Genomic DNA, 21,159 nt, shown 5'->3' on the forward strand with positions numbered 1-21,159 from the left:
AATTAAAGAAATGAAGAGATATACTATGTTCATGGATCAGGGGATTCAATTTTTTTAAGGTATCAATTGTACCTAGTTTAATCTATAGAATCAGTGCAATCCAGTTATAATCCCAGCAGGCATTTTCATAGGAATTGACAAATTGATTGTAAAATTTATCTGCAAAATCAAGGGATATGGAATAGCCATAGCAGTTTTAAAGAGAAAGGCAGCATTGGAGGAATTAATTATTCGGCTACAATGATCAAGACACTGTGTTACTGGTGAAAAGATAGTCATATAGATCAGTAGAACAGAATAGAGAGTCCAGAAATAGAACAACACATATAGGGGTAATTGGTTTTAATCAAAGTTGCCAAAACAATTCAGTGGTCAAAGGAAAATCTTTTAAACCAATGATGTCTTAGACAGAAAAATACTTTTCAACCTTTACAGGACACTATTTATGAAAAAAAAAATCATAATGAACTATAGACCTAAAACAACTAAAATTATAAAAATTCTTGAGGAAAACATAGAAAATTTTAGGGTTCTGGATTAAGAGAAGATTTCTTAAGAAGGACAATAAACAGGCACAAATCATACAAGAAAAAAATTGATGTTTCATTTTCATCAAAATGAAAAGCTTGTCTTTGAAAAATTCATACAAAATGAAAAGGCAAGCCACAGATTGGGAGAAAATATTAGCAAAACATATATCATACAAAGGAATTGTATCTAAAATATATACAGAACTTTTACATCTCAATAGTAAGACAAGTAACCTATTACTATATTGGGAAAAATATCTCAACAGATTACAACACCAAAGAAGATACACAGATTGTAAATAACTACATGAAATGGTGCTCAATGTTACTAGTCATTAGGCCAAATGCAAATTAAAATGAGGGGTGCCACTAGAAGAACTAAAGTTAAAAAATATAGCCCATATCCAGGTGTTTCAGAATGTGGACCTAGAACTCTCATTACACTGCCAGTGAGAATATAAAGTAGTTTAATGCCTTTGGAAAACAGTTTGTTTGTTTCTTAAAAACATCTACCATACAGCCTTGCCATTTCCCTTCAGTTCTTTACTCAAGAGGAATGAAACCATATGTCCACACAAAGCCACATCCAATAATATCCACTGCAGCTGGAACAGGTTAATGGATAAATAAGTTGTGGTCTGTCCACACAATGGAATCCCACTCAGCAATAAAGTGGAATTAATTATTAATGTACATAATCATATGGGTGAAGTTCAAAATAATTATACCGATTGCAGGAAACCATTGACTAAAATGAGTACATAGAGTATGATTTGATTTATATAAATTTCTAGAAAGTGTAAAGTAACCATGGTCACCTGGGAATGATTAGGGAGGGGAGTGAGGGATAAAGAAAGTTTTGGGGGTGATGGACAAGTATGTTATTGATTGTGGTGATACATTCATGGATGTATACGTATGTGAAGCTTGTAAAATTGTACACTTTCTAATGTACAGTATATTGTACATCAGTTATATCTTGATAAATCTGTTTAAAAAAGGATAAAGAACTGTGTTTGAATAATTTCTAGATGTGGTGGTATTTTCATAATTTAGCCATACAATGGCTAGTCTTAACAGCAATCACTAATTTTGCCTTTTGAAATTCAAGATTTTCTAGCCACAGGAATTGGCTGAGAGCAAAAAATGTTTTATTAAAGTATTTAACTTTTCACATATGCGTCTCAGCAGAATTTCACTTAATTTTCAAAAGTCATTTATTTCATTCTTGTCACTTGGCAAGGAATGTCTCAAAAAACTGCCTTGCCTTAGGTACAGTGATAAATGAATAAATTGATCACAGGAAATTAAGGAGATTTCTGAAAATTATTTTATGGATTAAAATTTTTAGCATTTACACTCTTGAAACCTATTTATATAGGGCACTTGTTGGGGAATAGTAAGTACCACAGAAAAATCATGGATTAGTTTTTTATCTCATTTAAAACTTTTGCATTTCATCTTTATCATCAATGGTGGAATTTATTATGCTTAAATAAAATCCATGTTTTCTATAACTTAGCATTTTTATGTTAGACTTTATGTACTTTCTGATTGCTGTAATGGGTATGTAGTTTTTAGATCAAATAAATATTTGGAATCAATTTTATTCCTTTACACCTGTTTCTTAGGACGGCTTTTTAATGTATTGTGGGAGCAACTGTTTCTTTATTAATTGATTATATTCTGGGTAACAACTGTACACACACAGACACACACTGCTACAAAACTATGCAAACTTGGAAAATTTTTCTAATATTTAAATAGTATATGTAAACTTTATCTGTTAAAATTGTTATTTCAGGAGCTAACCATAGTAAGAACTGCCCATCTGATTTGTTACCATAATGTATTTCACTAAGACATGTGAATTACATTCTTATAAAAAGTTTTCTTCTTATTTTAAAATAAATTGTTTGTGATTGATAATATTGGGTTGTTTTTGTTCCTTCTGGAAGAAGAAGAAAAACAGTAGTGAGTTTTCAAAGGAACACTAGAAAGATGATACATTAGTCTAATATTAGGATCTAGTCTAATTACTTATTAGATTAATGTGTCTGATAATTAGGATTTTCACATAACAGTGGCAGTAGTGATTCATTGCTGAATGAAAAACATTAATTTCAGTAGATGTGGAGTTTGAAGAGATCATTGACTTGGAGGGGCCTTGGGGAAGGCTTCATGGAGGAGGGGGATTTTTGCTTAAATGGGTTTATTGAGCGTAAAGTACGTAAGTAGTGCCTGGCACGTGGTTAGCACTCATTGAATGTTGTCTCTTGTTATTGCTGTCCTCAGCAGCAGCTGGGCTTTGCTGAATGGAAAGGATTATAATAAACAGACTTAAATGAGGATATTCTTGGCTGGGTAATGACATGATTTACTGTGAATATGTGGCATTTATTCTAAAATTGTGAGCTTAGTCTAGGTCCTCTGCTCTTTCCGTGTTTGACTCCTTCTTTCATTCTGCTAGATGACATGATCACTCTTCTTTTTTTATGGTAATAGGAGTGCTAGATTCATCCCTAATCTATATTAAATTTTTGGTTAATTTTAAAATGAGTATCTCTTTACCAGTAAAGATTTTAATCTTCACTTAAGGATTTTTTCTTTTTTTTCAATAGGAACATCGGAATTTGCCTTTTATGCGTGAGCTTCGGTATCTATTTGCACTTCTTGTTGGTACTAAAAGGAAATATGTTGATCCATCAAGAGCAGTTGAAATTCTTAAGGATGCTTTCAAATCAAATGACTCCCAGCAGGTAGCTTTGTTGAGCTTACTTGTTCATTAACTTTTTATTTTATTTAATCTGGTCTTAAGCAGTTTTTTTCAAAGATAAATGACAAAGATGTTGTCATTTATCTTTGTACAAATAAGCTGGAGCCATTTAAAACATTGTTTATTTGGAAGATTTACTTTTAAATTAAGAAATAGTGATAATCTTGAAAGTATATGATAAATGAAGCTGTAATTTATATTATAATTAAAATTACTAAATTAAAGCAGTGGGTAAAATTAAGAATGTTCACAAATGTTTAATTAAAAATCTTCACCAAGGTGTGATAATCCAGTGTCAGTGTAGTATACACACTTTTGATATGCCTCTTTTTGCTGGCAGAAAGTAGTTTTCCGTAATTACTCAGAAAAGGTTTCTGAATGACATTAACATTGTTATTAGTTCTTTTATTTCCCAATCTTTATGTAGTGCTGTTTGGTTGCTTTTTTATCAATTTTTTAGAAAGAATATTGGGAATTTTCCTATAAAAATAGAAAATGTCTATAAACAAACCAACATTTCCACGTATAATGTGAGAAGTCAGAGAAATTAAAGAAGGAAAGCGGAAGAGAAGGAAGGAAAGTAGCAGAGAATAATAGCAACAGTGTTGGAAAAGATGACAATGACATAATGGGCAAAAGATAAAGACAATACTTGAGAGGAGATTTTAAAAATCTGCTACGTTTGCAGTGTAGTTGTTGTAGTACTTGGATATATATCTGTTACGTGGATGTGTGGAGAGCTGAAAGATGTCTGATTTTGCCACTGCCTTCCCTGTGCTTTTTTTTTTTTTTAATTCATTTTTTATGGCAAAGATAAATGAACAAAAAAGGTGGTCACATCAGAATTTGCTTATATTTGCTGTTTTCAGTTTTGCTCCCCCCTAACATTTTCTTCTAAAGAGTATTGGATAAGTAGGAAAACTTTTTGTTTCTTGTCAGATATAACCTTGCAGGGTAAGTAATGTTATAGAAAAGTATGGAAAGCCATTTTGAAGTATTATATTAGTTTGCTAGGACAGCTGTAACAAATTACCACAAACTGAGTGATTTCAAGACAATAGAAAATGATTCTCTTATAGTTCTAGAAGCCAGAAATTCAAAATAAAGGTGTTGTCAGGGCCATTCTCCCTCCGGTGGCTCTCAAGGAGAATCCTTCCTTGCCTCCACCATCTGGTGACTCCTGGTGTTCCTTGGCTTGTGGTGCCAGTCTCTTGTCTTCATCTTTACACGACCTTTTCCCCTGTTATGTCTGTGTGCCTGCTCTTTTTTTTTTTTTTTTTTTCCTCTTATAAGAGTACCCATCATTGGATTTAGGGCCTACCTTAAACCAGGATGATCTCATCTTGAGATCCGTACCTTCTTTACATCTGCAAAGACTCTTATTCCAAATACAGATGGATTCTGAGGATCCAAGTGGACATATATTTTGACAGGCCTCAATTTAACTCACTACAGGTGGTATGGATGTTTATAACTGGCATTTTGTGTTAAGTTTAGTTGTCTTTATATGGGTTTGGGGCAATTTATTTAAGCTTCCTAGACCTTAGTTTCAACATTTTAAAGGTAAATAGGTTGGCTCAGTTGCTCTTCAAAAAACTTCTAGCTGTGAAAATGTATAATAGTCAGTTTGTTTTATATTTGGGACTATTTTGATAAAGGCAAATTGCTTACACTTTTTTATCTGTCTTTGGGAAGTCATAGTAGGGTTGCTTTATCCCCCCAGCCCACCCCACCCCACTCCACTCCCCATGCAGGTTCTATACAAATCTGTTTGCTGTGCTCCAGGTCGGAGTGTTGAAAGAATTTTATGGTAGTTGATAAGTACAACTGCCACTGCTTATTCCTGTTTATCTATGTCAGGTGATGTAGGACCGAAGAGATGGCAAAAGGTGAAGATTGTGCTGGTTCTGATTGGAGAATCAGTTTGACGTTCATGAGGTGGTAGACTTGATAGTTGGGGAGTCGGTGATTAATTAGGCTCAACCTATCCAAATTAACAGATATCTTAGTAAAATCGGATATGGCTTAAAAAGTTGTGCGTTAACAGTTGAATTGAAAAAATGAAATATGTGAAAACACATATTCCTTCTAAGACAGAAGCCAGTAATAAATCTTTATATAATGAAGAACTCTTTGGTAATGTGGGTCCTTCATTTTATAAAGATTCATTAGAGAGCTCTTTGTGGGGGGGTAATAACTCTTTTTAAAAAATCTCATTGATAAGTTTGAATTTATATATATATATATATATATATATATATATACATATACACACACACACACACACACATATTTTTTTCCCTCCTAAGGTGAAACCCAATTACATGATTATGAATATAATGCTTGTTTTTCTCAAATACTGATTTTATGCTCTGGTTAAGTTATAAATATTTCTTGCATTTGATGTGAGACATTTCATATGATACCTTTGTGAGGAGTCAGTTAATTATACATTTGAAAAGACTGGCTGTAAGTTTTATGTTGCAGTATTTAGTGTTTTCATTGGTAGGCTCGAATATCAACAAGACTTTTTTTTTTCCCCCACAGCAAGACGTGAGTGAGTTTACACACAAATTATTAGATTGGTTAGAAGATGCCTTCCAAATGAAAGCTGAAGAGGAGACGTAAGTTACTGTGAAATTTAGTGATGGAGATAAATTAGGAGATCGATAAATAACACTCATTTCTTTTTCCTTATGTACTCATTGTCAACAGAGAAATAAGAATCTGAGATAAGTGTGTGGAAACCTAAATGTTATCTGTATTATTGACAAGCTCTTTGGAATTTGTGGCTGCAGATGTTGGGTAGCTTTAGATGTCCAATATAAGGTCAGAATCTAGTGAGAGATATCTAAGAAGTGATCTCTGAAAAAGCTAACCCCACATCCTCAGTTCTTATTCCATGAAGTCATATTCCATGAAGAAGAATGGGTTAGTGGTAGGGAAACATGCCAGGAGTAATAATTCTGATGAAATCTTTTTACATGGAATCGTGAGGACATTCATGATTCCTTCCATGTAAAATTTCTCCTTAACATTCCCTGGGGCTTTTTATTTTGTGCCCATTTGGTTGAACCACTAAGACTCTGGTAATTTAAAACATATGGGCAGACCTCCTTAAAGGAAGGAATTCACACACTTTCAGGGTGGTCCTACTCCCACTCTTCTGAGGCCACTCTCCTAACACCAAACATTGGTTCCTTTGTGCATCTTCCTGAAACATTGGTGGACCATTTAGGATTTGCCACCGCAGGTTCTGATGTGATTCTACAAGATGCATTACGTAAATTAACACCTAGAATACAGGCAGAAATCCAAGGCTGAAAATTCTTTCCTTCTCTTTTTATCTATTTTTGTTTTTATTTGTTCTTCTTCCAGTTTTACTGAGATATAATTGACATAACAGCACTGTGTAAGTTTGAAGTATACAGCATAATGATGTGACTTACATACATCATAAAACGATGACCACAATAAGTTTAGTGAACATCCATCATCTCATATAGATACAAAATATAAGAAAAAGAAAAAAATATTTATTCCTTGTGACGAGAACTCTTAGAATTTATTCTTACAAATTTCAAATATAACATACAGCAGTGTTAATTGTATTAATCATTTCAGTACGTATTTATCTTATGACTGGAAGTTTGTACCTTTTGACCACCTTTGTCGTCATACAAAGATATTCGATTATTATTGACTATATTCCCCATGCTGTACATCCCTGTGACTCACTTATTTTGTAACTAGAAGTTTCTACCTTTTAATTTCCCTCACCTACTTCACTCATCCCCTGCCACCATCCACTTTCCTACTGGCAACCATCTGTTTGTTCTCTGTATCTATGACTCTGTTCTGTTTTATGTTTGTTCATTTGTTTTTTAGATTCCATATGTGAGTGAAGTGATACAATATTTGTCTTCCTCTGTCTGACTTATTTCACTTAGCATAATACCCTCTAGGTCTATCCATGTTGTCACAAATGGCAAGGTTTCATTCTTTTTTATGGCTGAATAATATTACATGGAATGTGTATACACACACACACACACACATCTTTATCCATTTATCTATCAGTGGGCACTTAGGTTGCATCTGTATCTTAGCTATTGTGAATAATGCTGCCATGAACTTAGGGGTGCATATATCTTTTTGAATTAGTGTTTTTGTTTTCTTTGGATAAGTATCCAGAAATGGAATTGCTGGATCATATATGGTAGTTCCATTTTTAACTTTTTGACAGCCTCCATACTGTTTGGCATAGTGACTGTACCAATTTACATTACCACCAAGAGTGCATGAGGGTTCCCTTTTCTCCACATTTTCGCCAACGCTTGTTGTTTGCTGTCTTTCTTGTTTGTTTAGCCTCCATGTGCTTGTGTTTTTTACATTTTTTTCCCTGTAATTTATTTCTAATCTCATAGCATTGTGGTCAGAAAAGATGGTTGATATGATTTCAATTTTCTTAAATTTACTGAGGCTTGATTTGTGACCCAACATGTGATCTATCCTAGAGAATGTTCCGTGTGCACTTGAGAAGAAAGTGTAATCTGCTGTTTTCAGATGGAATGTCCTATAATATCAATTAAATCTATCTGGTCTATTGTGTCATTTAAAGCTTGTGTTTCCTTATTAATTTTCTGTCTGGATGATCTGTCCATTGGTGTAAGTGAGGTGTTAAAGTCCCCCACTATTATTGTGTTACTGTTGATTTCCTCTTTTATAGCTGTTAGCATTTGCCTTATGTATTGAGGTGCTCCTATGTTGGGTGCATATATATTTATAATTGTTATACCTTCTTCTTGGATTGATCCCTTGATCATTATGTAGTGTCCTTCCTTGTCTCTTGTAACATTCTTTATTTTAAAGTCTATTTTATCTGATACGAGTATTGCTACTCCAGCTTTCTTTTGATTTCCATTTGCCTGGAATATCTTTTTCCATCCCCTCACTTTCAGTGAGCATGTAAGTGTGGGCTTATTTCTGGGCTCTCTGTTCTGTTCCATTTATCTACCTGTCTGTTTTTGTGCTGATACTATACTCTTTTGATTTCCATAGCTTTGTAGTATAGTTTGAAATGAGGAAGCATCATACCCTTGGTTTTAGCTAACAATTTTTTTACATATATCTATTCTTTTTCAGATTCTTTTCTCATATAGGTTATTACAGAGTATTGGTTAGAGTTCCCTGGGCTATACAGTAGGTCCTTGTTGATTATCTATTTTATATATAGTAGTGTTTATATGTTAATCACAACCTTCTAATTTATCCCTTCCCCTCCACGTTTCCCCTTTGGTAACCATAAGTTTGTTACCTATTTCTGTGAGCCTGTTTCTGTTTTGTAAAGTTCATTTGTATCATTTTCTTAGATTCCACATGTAAGTGATATTGTATGATACTTGTTTTTGTCTGACTTACTTCACTTAGTATGATAATCTCTACTCCATTCATGTTGTTGCAGATGGCATTATTTCATTATTTTTTATGGCTGAGTAATATTCCATTGTATATATGTACCACATCTTCTTTATCCATTCATCTGTCAGTGGATATTTAGGTTGCTTCCATGTCTTGGCTATTGTAAACAGTGCTGCAATGAACATTGGGGTGCATGCATCTTTTTGAAGTATGGTTTTCTCTGGATATATGCCCAGGAGTAGGGTTGCTGGATCATATGATAGCTCTATTTTTAGTTTTTTAAGGAACCTTCATACTGTTCTCCATAGTGTCTGTACGACTTTATATTCCCACCAACAACATAGGAGAGTTCCCTTTTCTTCATGCTCTCTCCAGCATTTATTGTTTGTAGACTGTTTGATGATGGCCATTCTGACCAGTGTGAGGTGATACATCATTGTAGTTTTGACTTGCATTTTTCTAATAATTAGCAAGGTAGAGCATCTTTTCTTGTGTGTGTTGGTCATCTGTATGTCATCTTTGGAGAAATGTCTATTTAGATCTGCCCATTTTTTTGATGGGGTTATTATTTTTATTATTATTAATTTTGATATTGAGCTGCATGAGCTGTCTGTGTATTTTGGAGATTAATCTCTGGTTGGTCGCATCTTTTACAAATATTTTTTTCCATTCTGTTGGTTGTCTTGTCATTTTGTTTATGGTTTCCTTTGCTATGCAAAACCTTTTAAACTTAATTAGGTTCCATTTGTTTATTTTTGTTTTTAATTTTCATTACTCTAGGAGGTGGATCCAAAAAGGATCTTGCTGTGATTTATGTCAAAGAGTGTTCTGCTTATGTTCCCCTCTAAGAGTTTTATAGTATCTGGTCTTACATTTAGGTCTTTAATCCATTTTGAGTTTACTTTTCTGTATGGTGTTAGCAAATGCTCTAATTTCATTCTCTTATATATAGCTGTGCAGTTTTCCCAGCACCACTTATTGAGGAGACTGTCTTTTCTCCATTGTATATTCTTGCCTCCTTTGTCATAGATTAATTGGCCGTAGGTGCATGGGTTTATTTCTGGGCTTTCTATCCTGTTCCATTGATCTGCAAGTCACTCTTTGTGCCATTACCATACTGTTTTCATTACTGTAGCTAAAGTCAGGGAGCCTGATTCCTCCAGCTCAGTTTTTCTTTCTCAAAATTGCTTTCGGTATTTGAGGTCTTTTGTTTCCATACAAGTTTTAAGATTTTTTTGTTCTAGATTGGCAAAAAATGCCATTTGTAATTTGGTAGGGATTGCATTGAATCTGTAGATTACCTTGGGTAGTATAGTCATTTTGACAATGTTGATTCCTCCAATCCAAGAACATGGCATATCTTTCCATCTATTTGTATCATCTTCGATTTCTTTCATCAGCATCTTATAGTTTTCGGAGTACAGGTCTTTTGCCTCCTTAGGTAGGTTTATTCCTAGGTAATTTATTCTTTTTGATGCAATGGCAAATGGGATTGTTTCCTTAATTTCTCTTTCTGATCTTTTGTTATTAGTTTATAGAAATGCAGCAGATTTTTGTGTATTAATTTTGATCCTTCAACTTTACCAAATTCATTGATGAGCTCTAGTAGTTTTCTGGTACCATCTTTAGGATCTTCTGTGTATAGTATCATGTCATCTGCAAACAGTGACAATTTTACTTCTATTCCAATTTGGATTCCTTTTATTTCTTTTTCTTCTCTGATTACCATGGCTAGGGCTTCCAAAATTATGCAGAATATAAGTGGCTAGAGTGGACATCCTTGTCTTGTTCCTGATCTTAAAGGAAATGCTTTCAGTTTTTCACCATTGAGTATGATGTTAGCTGTGGGTTTGTCATACATGGCCTTTATTATGTTGAGTTAGGTTCCCTCTATGCCCACTTTCTGGAGAGTGTTTATCATAAATGGGCGTTGAATTTTGACAAAAGCTCTTTCTGCATCTATTGAGATGATCATATGGTTTTTAATCTTCAGTTTGTTAATGTGGTGTATGACATTGATTGATTTGCAGATATCGAAAAGTTCTTGCATCCCTGGGATAAATCCCACTTGATCAAGGTGTATAATCCTTTTAATGTGTTTTTGGATTCAGTTTGCTAGTATTTTGTTGAGGATTTTTGCATCTGTGTTCATTAGTGATATTGGCCTGTAATTTTCTTTTTTTGTGGTATCTTTGGTATTACTATCAGGGTGATGGTGGCCTCATAGAATGAGTTTGGAGTGTTCCTTCCTCTGCAATTTTTGAAATAGTTTCAGAAGGATACTTGTTAACTATTCACTAAACGTTTGATAGAATTTACCTGTGAAGCCATCTGGTCCTGGGCTTCTGTTTGTTGGAAACTTTTATATCACAGTTTCAATTTTAGTGCTTGTGATTGGTCTGTTCATATTTCCTATTTCTTCCTGGTTCAGTTTTGCAAGATTGTACCTTTCTAAGAATTTGTCCATTTCTTCTAGGTTTTCCATTTTATTGGTATATAATTGCTTAGAGTAGTCTCCTATGCTTCTTTTTATTTCTGTGGTGTCAGTTGTAACTTCTCCTTTTTTTGTTTTTTCTAATTTTATTGATTTGAGCCATCACCCTCTTTTTCTTCATGAGCCTGGCTAAAGGTTATCAATTTTGTTTGTCTTTTCAAAGAGCTAGGTTTTAGTTTCATTGATCTTTTTTATTGTTTTTTTCTTCTCTATTTAATTTATTTCTGTTCTAATCTTTATGATTTCTTTCCTTCTGCTAACTTTGAGTTTTGTTTGTTGTTCTTTCTCTAGTTGCTTTAGGTGTAAGGTTAGGTTGTTTACTTGGGATGTTTCTTCTTTCCTGAGGTCAGATTGTATTGCTATAAACTTCCCTCTTAGAACTGCTTTTGCTGTGTACCATAGGTTTCGGATCCTCATGTTTTCGTTTTCATTCATCTCTAGGTATTTTTTGATTTCCTCTTTGACTTCTTCAGTGATCCATTGGTTATTTAGTAGCATATGGTTTAGCCTCCACGTGTTTGTGTTTTTTTAGTTTTTTCTCGTATTTGTTGTCTGATCTCTCATAGTGTCGTGGTCAGAAAAGATGCTTGATACAATTTCAATCTCAAATTTATAGAGTCTTGCTTTATGGTTCATCATGTGATCTGTGCTGGAGAATGTTCCATGTTCACTTGAAAAGATTGTGTATTCTGCTACTTTCAGATGGAAAACTCTATAAATATCAATTAAGTCTATGTGATTTAGTGTGTCATTTAAGACCTGCGCTTCCTTATTGATTTTCTGCCTGGATGATCTGTCTGTTAATGTAAGTAGGCTGTTAATGTTCTCCACTGTTATTGTTTTACTGTTGATTTCTCCTTTTATGGCTGTTAGCATTTGCCTTCTATGTTGAGGTGCTCCTATGTTGGATGCATATATAGTTACAATTGTTTTGTCTTCTTGTATTTTTCCCTTGATTATTATGTAATGTCCTTCTTTGTCTCTTGTAACAGTCTTTATTTTAAAGTCTGTTTTGTCTGATATGAATTTTGCGACTCCAGCTTTCTTTTAATTTCCATTTGTATGAAATACCTTTGTCCATCCCCTCACTTTCGGTCTGTATGTGTCCCTAGATCTGAAGTGGGTCTCTTGTAGACAGCAAATATAAGGGTCTTGTTTTTGCATCCATTCAGCCAGTCTCTGTCTTTTGGTTGGAGCATTTAATCCATTTATGTTTAAGGTCATTACCGATACATACTTACTGCCATTTTGTTAATTATTTTGGGTTTGTTTTTGCAGGTCTTTTTTCTTCCCTTCCTATTTTGTTCTCTTCTCTTGTGATTTGATGACTGTCTTTAGTGTTGTGTTTGTATTGCTTTTTCTTTTTTGTGTGTGTATCTATTATAGATTTTTGGTTTGTGGTTGCCATGAAGTTTTGATATAGCAGTCCGTATGTATATACAAGATTGTTTTAAGTTTCTGTTCTCTTAATTTCAAATGCATTTCCAGTAGTCTATATTTGTACTCACCTCTTCTCACAATTGCTGGTTTTGATACCATATTTATGTATGTATATTTTCCTACCTTTTCTGTATTTTTGCCTTTACTGGTGAGCTTTCCCATTTGTAATTTTCTTGTTTCTAGTTGTGGCCTTTTCTTTTCTACCTAGAGAAATTCCTTTAGCATTTGTTGTAAAGTAGGTTTGGTGGTGCTGAATTCTCTTAGCTTTTGCTGGTCTGTAAAGCTTTTGATTTCTCTTTTGAATCTGAACGAGAGCTTTGCTGCGTAGAGTATAAGAATATACTTGTAGGTTTTTTTCCCTTCATCACTTTAGATATATGTGTTAGTCCTTTCTGGTCTGCAGAGTTTCTGCTAAAAAAATCAACTGATAACCTTTAGACTGTTAACCTTATGGGGATTCCCTTGTATGTTATTTGTTGCTTTTCCCTTGTTGCTTTTAATATTTTCTCTTTGTCTTTCACTTTTGTCAATTTGATTAATATGTGTCTTGGTGTGTTCCTCCTTGGGTTTATCCTGTATGGGACTCTCTGTGCTTCCTGGACTTGGGTGACTGTTTCCTTTCCCATGTTAGGTAAGTTTTCAGCTATTATCTTTTCAAATATTTTCTCAGGCCCTTTCCTCTCCTTATGGGACCTCTATAATGCGAATGTTAGTGCATTTAATGTTGTTCCAGAGATCTCTTAAACTGTCCTCATTTCTTTTATTCTTTTTTCACTATTCTGTTCCACAGCAGTGATTTTCACCATTCTGTGTTCCAGCTCACTTATCCATCCTTCTGCCTCATTTATTCTGCTATTGATTTATTCTAGTGTGTTTCTCATTGCAGATATTGTATTGTTGAACTCTGTTTGTTTGTTCTTTAAATCTTCTAGATCCTTGTTAAACATTCCCTATATCTTCTTGGTCTGTGCTTCCATTCTTTTTCCAAGATCTTGGATCATCTTTACTATTACTGTGAGTTCTTTTTCAGTTAGATTGCCTGTCTCCACTTCACTTAGTTGTTCTTCTGGGGTTTTATCTTGTTACTTCATCTGGAACATGTTCCCCTGCTGTCTCATTTTATCTAACTTTGTATTTGCAGTGTCACAGGCTGCAGGATTATAGTCCCTCTTGCTTCTGGTGTCTGACCCCTGGTAGGTGAGGCTGGTCTAAGAGGCTTGTGCAGGCTTCCAGGTGGGAGGGACTGATACCTGCCCACTGGTGGGTGGAGCTGGGTCTTTTCTCTGTGGTGAGCAGGGCCCTGTCAAGCAGTGTGTTCAGAAGCAGCTGTGGGCTCAGGAAAACTTTAAGCAGCCTGTCTGCTGATGGGTGGGGCTGTGTTCCTACCCTGTTGGTTGTTTGGCCTGCGGCATCCCAGCACTGGAGCCTACGGGCTCTTGGGTGGGACCAGGTCTTTGCATCAAAATGGTGGCCTCCAGGACAGCTCACGCCAATGAGTACTCAACAGTGCCTCTGCCACCAGTGTCCTTGTTTCTGCAGTGAGCCAGAGCCGCCCCCCGCGTCCCCAGGAGACCTTCCAAGACCAGCAGGTAGGTCTGGCCCAGGCTCCTGTGAAGTCACTGCCTTTTCCCCTGGGTCCCGGTGTGCACAAGACCTTGTGTTCACCCTCCAAGAGTGGCATTTCTGTTCCCCCCAGTCCTGTGGAGTTCCTACGATCAAGCCCTGCTGGCCTTCAAAGCAAATGCTCTGGGGGCTTCTCCTCCTAATGCCAGATGCCCAGACTGGGTAGCCTGATGTGGGGCTCAGAACTCTCTTTCCTGTGGGAGAACCTCTGCGGTATAATTATTTTCCAGTTTGCGGGTTGCCCACCCAGCATGTGTGGGATTTGATCATGAATACGCCCCTCCTACCTTCTCATTGTGGCTTCTTCCTTGTCTTTGGAACTAGAGTATCCTTTTTTGGTTGGTTTCAGTCATTTTTTGTCAATGGTTGTTCAGCAGGTAGTTGTGATTTTGGTGTTTGTGTGAGAGACGGTGAGCTCAGGTCCTTCTACTCGGCCATCTTGTCTGCTCCTAGATAGCTTAAGGAGCACTGACTTTGATGACAAAAACCAAGTCCTAGCCAATCTGCCAACTAGGTGTGTAAACTCAGACAAGTTGTGCCTTTCTGAGCAATAATTTTCTCATTCCGAGAAAGGAGTTGCACTTACATGTGCTTTCCCACCAGGCACTTAAAACCAAACTCACAGGCCCTGTGCCACCTCAGACCGGTTCCAGCTGGGTTACTAGGGGCAGCTTGATACTTTTGGTTTTGCTCTTTTTTCTCAAGACTGTTTTGTGTATTCAGGGTCTTTTGTGTTTCCATACAGATTTTAGAATTATTTGTTCTAGTGTTGTGAAAACTGCCTTTGGTATTTTTATAGAGATACATTGAATCTGTAGATTGCTTTGGGTAGTATGATCGTTTTAACAATACTAATTCTTCCAATCCATGAGCACCATATATGTTTCCACTTGTTTGTGTCTGCAGTTTCTTTCATCAGTTTCCTAGTTTTCTGAGTACAGGCCTTTTACTTTCTTAGTTAGATGTATCATTTTTTTTTCTATTTTAAAATTATGACCAGCCTTATTGTCCAAAAAACGCATAATAACGTAGTCTGCAATGAGATTGAATTAAAGTAAAAATATTCTAATTATATATTGTTAGCAACTAGGAGATGCTTCTAAAATTTTATATAGCCCTCCTCATTTGTTCTCAAATTCTCAGGGGAAAAATAAGTTTCCAAATTATATCCACTTGATCTTTTAAGGAAAAATCCAAACAAATTATACTTAAAAGTCAGATTCTTTTGCCCTTTGGTTGCAGTCTAACAAAAAAGAAATCATTTTTGACTTTCTGAGTTTGTTCAGCCTTTACACTACAGGCCTGTCTTTTCTGTGCCTGAATTGAGTTGAGGTTCTTCAGATGAAGCCTGCATTCTCTTTCACTTGTATGTGTGTAGTTCTTTCAGTCCTTCAGATGTTGAATTTCATATACTCTAATTTTAGATTTTGAAGAATTATTAGGACACATGATTAACATTCTTTCACAATTTTGAAACAAAAGCAGAACTTCAACCCTTTAACTTTCAGTCCAGCTATAATATTCCTAGATCTTAGTGCAATCCAGACTCGTTATTGTTGCTAAAGACTGTAGCAGAAAATCTGGATAATGTCATAAATGGAGGCAATCATCATGGTTTTAGTTCTGCCAAGATGCCTGTCATTAAGGGCCAATTGGTCTTAGACAACTAACATTGGAAGAAATCTCTCGAGATTATGGCACTAAATCTACAGTATCTGAGGGAAAAAATTCTACTGTTGGAAACTTTCTTGAGAATGTGGCATTGAACAAAGCCACTTCCTTCCTGGCATGTTTAGAAGTTTATGACGCTAACAGCTCTGGTCAGGTGCCCTTGTTTTCTGTCCACCAGCACTCTTAAGTTACATTTTTCTTACGAGCTTCAGTTTGCTGGCCCTCAGTGCTGCATTGAATGTAAGCTCTTTCTAATAACATATTTTTGTGCCCAGTGGTTGCTGCCATTGCATTTTGGTATGGGATTGCTTAGGCCTGTAAAACCTGCTTTCTAGGTAGTTTCTTTCTTCTCTTCAGGTTAGCTTCATTTGGTAAATCTCCCCATCAGATTGCTGAACTGAATCTGCGGTTGATGCTTCTGAAACCTGAGTTCCAGCATCCAGTGAAGATCATCATCTCTATGATATGCTCTTTCCTCAGCTTTTGAAAGTTCTAGGCCTTGAGTATATTTCTTTCTGCTACTTTTTTTTTCTGGGTGGGATAGCCCTTTAAGGTTCAGTTACATATACGTTTTTTTCATTCTTCTTTAAGGAAGGCTTGGCTGAATTTTTAATAGTTTAACCTGCTTCTTAGTTCTACCTCATTCAGGACCAGCTCTGTTTGATGGACGAGTATCTTTTCTTTCTCTTCTTTTGACTTTGTTTTCTGCCCTATAAACTTGTTTTTGTATAACCTGCTCCTCTGTATTTTCTTGATAGGGCCCTCATAATGAGATCTAGTGAAATATGAGTTAGGAGTATGCCCAAGTAATTTATTGTTCAAACATGCATTGTCCACCTTCACCTCTTTTGTGTTGCAGAATTCCACCAGGGTTCTGTCCTGTCAGACCAGCAGACAGCCCATGTGTGGACTTGATCTATGATTGTCCACCCTGGCTCCTCTTTAGTAAAACTCATGTTCCTTATACTTTTCCTTAGAGTTCCAACCCCCCAAATTTATTGAGCATGTTTCCTCAGAATGTGAACAATATCTGTATCCCCATCTATGATTACTGAGTCTCTTTGAAGTTCTCTCAGTAATTCTTTGAATGCTTTACCCTGAAATCCCTAGTTCCTCCTCGAATCTATCCAGATTTTCTATAAGCAGCTCATATAGTAACCTATCTGCAACACAGCTCCCTGATTACATTTTATCTCTAGCCTTAGAAGACTGCCACTTGACTGTTTCCTGAATCCTGGTTATTTCTGAAAGGATCATTCTTTTCTGATTTTGGAGATCTTTCCTTATTACTCATTTACTTTTGAAAAATTCCTTTGGGTCCCAGTGTCAACTTTTCTGATCTAGTAACTAACAAGTTCTCTCCCCATTTCCTAAAACTGTTTTAAAAAGAAGCTAGAACTTTCCCATTTCATCTAAAATTGTCTTATTTGAAATATGTCCTTCTCCTCATTCATTTCTCAGTAGTTTTGTTTTTTCTTTACTGTTTATGGAGCTAAAACTTTTTGAACCACTATGCTCTGCCTATCTAGAACAGAGCTTTCCAGTTGTTATGCCATGGTAAGCCAGATTATAGGTATGTGGAGGTATTGATCCTGTTTCTGTTATCATGAGAAAACATGTGGTTTTATTCCAGAGTTCTCTGCATATATTATCTGTGCGCCAATGACATTAAAAAGATCGGGAAGCACTGAGTAGGTTACTCTATCAGTTGCCCTAGATCTCTGAACTCTTTCTGTGTCGACCTAATTCCCAAGGCTAAAGTGTCCCTGATACAGGTTTTCTTTAGTGATTTCTTTTGGCCTTTGCTATTTGTGTCAGTCTAGCTTTTGTTCATGCAAGTGGTGAGTATATCATTTCTGTTATATCAGTGGAAGTCTCACGTCTTTTAAATTGCTCTTCACTTGTGTTCCTTACATTTCTGTTGATAACCACAGTCTTAGTCCCTGATATTCAAAGCTTAAATGCACAGTAAAGAGTAAGACCTCTGAGAGGTTGCAAAGAAGGACAGGGTAAACAATTTCTAGAAGATTGGTCTGTCTGACTCCTTAGGGAAGGTCAGTGTGCATACCACAGGTCAGTGGAGAGCAGACCAAAATTCAGATATGAAGATTTGGAAAGAGAATTCAGAATTAGTCGAGCAGCTCTTACCCAGTTTCTTCTGCCGAAGTCACCAACCTGGTATGTCACTGCTCTTTCTATGCAGTATGCCTGTGAAAGTAAGGAGAGAAACCAGGAATGTTGCTTTTCTACATGGAAATATGATGTGTGGAAATGGAGATACTAATATTTATGTCTAAAGATTCATAGACTTTTACATCAAGAAAGACAATCTTTGGATTCTTCCTCTCCCCCATATCAGTCTCAAGTCCTTTTTATTGTCACAGTGTTTTCATAGAGTTAAAATGCCCAGAGATTAAGTATGCATAGTGGGAGGATTCATAGGTTTTAGAGGCAGACTTGAGTTTGCTTTTCAGTTTGAGCACTTACTAGTTGTGTGAATTTGGGCAAGTGACTTAGCGTAGTCTACAGTTTTATTACCAGTGCAATAGAGGTAAGAGTGCCACCTGCTACTATTTAGGGTGGGCTAGATAATCCTGTGGCAACATCTCCAGAACTTCAGAGGTTTATGTCACAGCCTTAGCTGTGCCCAATGAGTGTGAGCAAGGTGCTGTGCACATCCATTGACAGGGCCTTACGCTGACAGAGGCTTCGTCTCATCACAGGATTCTGGGATCACCACATCAGTGAAAAGGATATTGGCTCTCAAAGTTACAGCCCAGGAATGGCACACATTACTTCAAGTACACTCACATTTTGTTGTGCAAAGCAAGTCATGTGCTTTACTTAACTTCAAAGTTAATGGGAGCATCTCATACCCATTAGGATGGCTGCTATCAAAAAACAAAAAACAAAAAAAACCCTCACCAAACCAAAACCAAAACAAAACAGAAAATAACACGTGTTGATGAAGATGTGAAAAAAATTGAAACATTTGTGCACTGTTGATGGGAATGTAAAATGGTGCAGCTGCTGTGGAAAACATGGTGGTTCCTCAAAAAATTAATACTAATATAATTATCATTTGATGGAGGAAATCTTTTCACAGTGTATACATATGTCAAATCTTCACACTGTACACTTTAAATACCTTACAATTTTGTTGGTCAATTGTATCTATAAAGATGAAAAAAACCAAGAATTAACCACATGATCCAGCAATTCTACTGCTGAATTTATATCCGAAAGAATTGATAGCAGGGTCCCAAAGAGATACTTGCACACTCATATTCATAGCAGCATTAGCACAATAGACAAAAGGTTGAAAGCAACTGATATGTCCATGGATGAATGGAAATACAAATGTGTTATACACATACAATGGAATATCCTTAACAAGTAAAACTCTGATACATACTACAACATGGATGAACCTTGAAGACATGATGCTCAGTGAAATAAGCCAGCCACAAAAAGACAAACACTGTATGTCACTTATATGATGTGTCAGTAGTCGTCAAACTCAAAGAAACAGAAAGTTAGGATGGTGGTTGCCAGGGCCTGGCGGGAGGGAGGAATGTGGAGTTGTTTAATCAGTTTCTCAAGATGAAAAATAGTTCTGGAAGTTGGTTGTACAACAGTATGAATATACTTAACACTGCCGAACTGTAAACTTAAAAATGGGTAAGGTGGTAAATTTTATATTGTGTGTATTTTATCACAGTTCAGATTTTTTTCAAATTTCAATAAAAAGTAAATGGGAAAGTGCTTCTTACTATGTACCTAAAAGTAGAGGGACAGAAATCTTTTTGAATAGCACTGATGACCACCACACTACCTCAAAGGATTGTTCCAGAGATTAAGTGAAGTACTTCCCACCAATTATTTTATGGTTTAAATGAGGGTGAATGTAACACATATATCAAGAGACAGAGAGTGTCCTTCTCTCTTTTTTAAAATAAATCAGTTTTACTAATTTAAACACAAAATTTATGAAGAAAAATCTCTCTGCAGTTGTGGATACAACATACTTTTATATAGCAAGGCCAAAATAAACTTTGTGTTTTTAGACCACACGGTACAAAGCATTAAAAAAAAGTTAAAAATTGTCAGTTTCTATTTGCTTCAAGCAAAAAAGAAAAACAACAAATTTATATGTTAAAGAATTTGGAAAATTCACAGATGACTAATTTTACCAGCAACGTGAAACTTTATAAAAGATTGGAGTTTCTCTTTAGCTACCTGGGTTGAAGCTGGTGTTTTTCTCCTTCACTGCTGATGGCTAGTGTTCATTCTTCTAGGTAAATGTGGGAAATGACTTATTAAAATTTTATAGAAATTTATTTTGATTAAGAGTGGCTTTCCCTCCTTCCCAACAAGTGCAAATAAGCATGTGTTGTACAGACCAAAAGTTCAAAATCGAAATGATAACGGAAAGATCAGGCACTTTGTGAATACAGACTCTACTCAGGTCTTCTTATAACGAGGTCCCACATAGTAACTCATTTTAACCCTTACAACAACCTTGTGAGTTCCATTACTATTATTATCCTCAGTTGACAGGTGAAGAAACGGAAAATAAATTTAAGTACCTTGGCCCAACACTGTAAGTCGCAGCGCCAAACACATGATAACCACATAAATGTTATTGTCTTGGCATATATTATTGTTCTTTTAATGTTTTCTCTATTATTTACAGTTCTAAAAATTAAGAATTATAACCACATTTATATTTTTAACGTGATTTTTAGGGATGAAGAGAAGCCAAAGAACCCCATGGTAGAGTTGTTCTATGGAAGATTCCTAGCCGTGGGAGTGCTTGAAGGTATAGTTACACGTCTGCTTATTTATTACAATTGAGATATTATTAGCTGTTAGCTCCTTTGTCATGATAGTGACTTTATTTGTGAAATGGTTTTTAATTTTAATTTGACTTACTCTGTCTAGTAGTTTCTGCTGCATTGTTACTGCTAATCATTTATATAAAAAGCAAAGAATTGAGCGCATGTAAAGGAAAGTACAGAGTATATTGTCACATGCTACTTGGTACTTAGTTAATGCTGTCCTGATGTTCTTTGCCTGGGACGGGTTCTGTGATACTGTGAATTGTTAGGATACAGGGATTAAGGGAGCAATTGGTGGATCTTTTAAAAATAATATTGGAGTTTAATACTGGGCTTGGTATGATGGTCACTGTTTTTGAGGGT

The 21,159-nt window shown here is 35.7% G+C and overlaps 1 protein-coding gene across 2 annotated transcripts in view; it reads left to right on the forward strand.

Moving 5' to 3' along the window:
- Positions 1–21,159, forward strand: part of USP25 (ubiquitin specific peptidase 25) — a 139,122-nt gene that overhangs the window by 57,087 nt on the left and 60,876 nt on the right. For both annotated transcript variants that reach the window (XM_057545039.1, XM_057545040.1), the window contains exons 7-9: positions 3,152–3,289; positions 5,854–5,930; positions 20,704–20,777. In XM_057545039.1, the coding sequence (XP_057401022.1) occupies positions 3,152–3,289; positions 5,854–5,930; positions 20,704–20,777 (289 nt within the window). The remainder of the gene's footprint in view (positions 1–3,151; positions 3,290–5,853; positions 5,931–20,703; positions 20,778–21,159) is intronic.

This window comes from Balaenoptera acutorostrata, chromosome 4 (assembly GCF_949987535.1).
Source record: "Balaenoptera acutorostrata chromosome 4, mBalAcu1.1, whole genome shotgun sequence".
Taxonomy (NCBI): Eukaryota; Metazoa; Chordata; class Mammalia; order Artiodactyla; family Balaenopteridae; genus Balaenoptera; species Balaenoptera acutorostrata.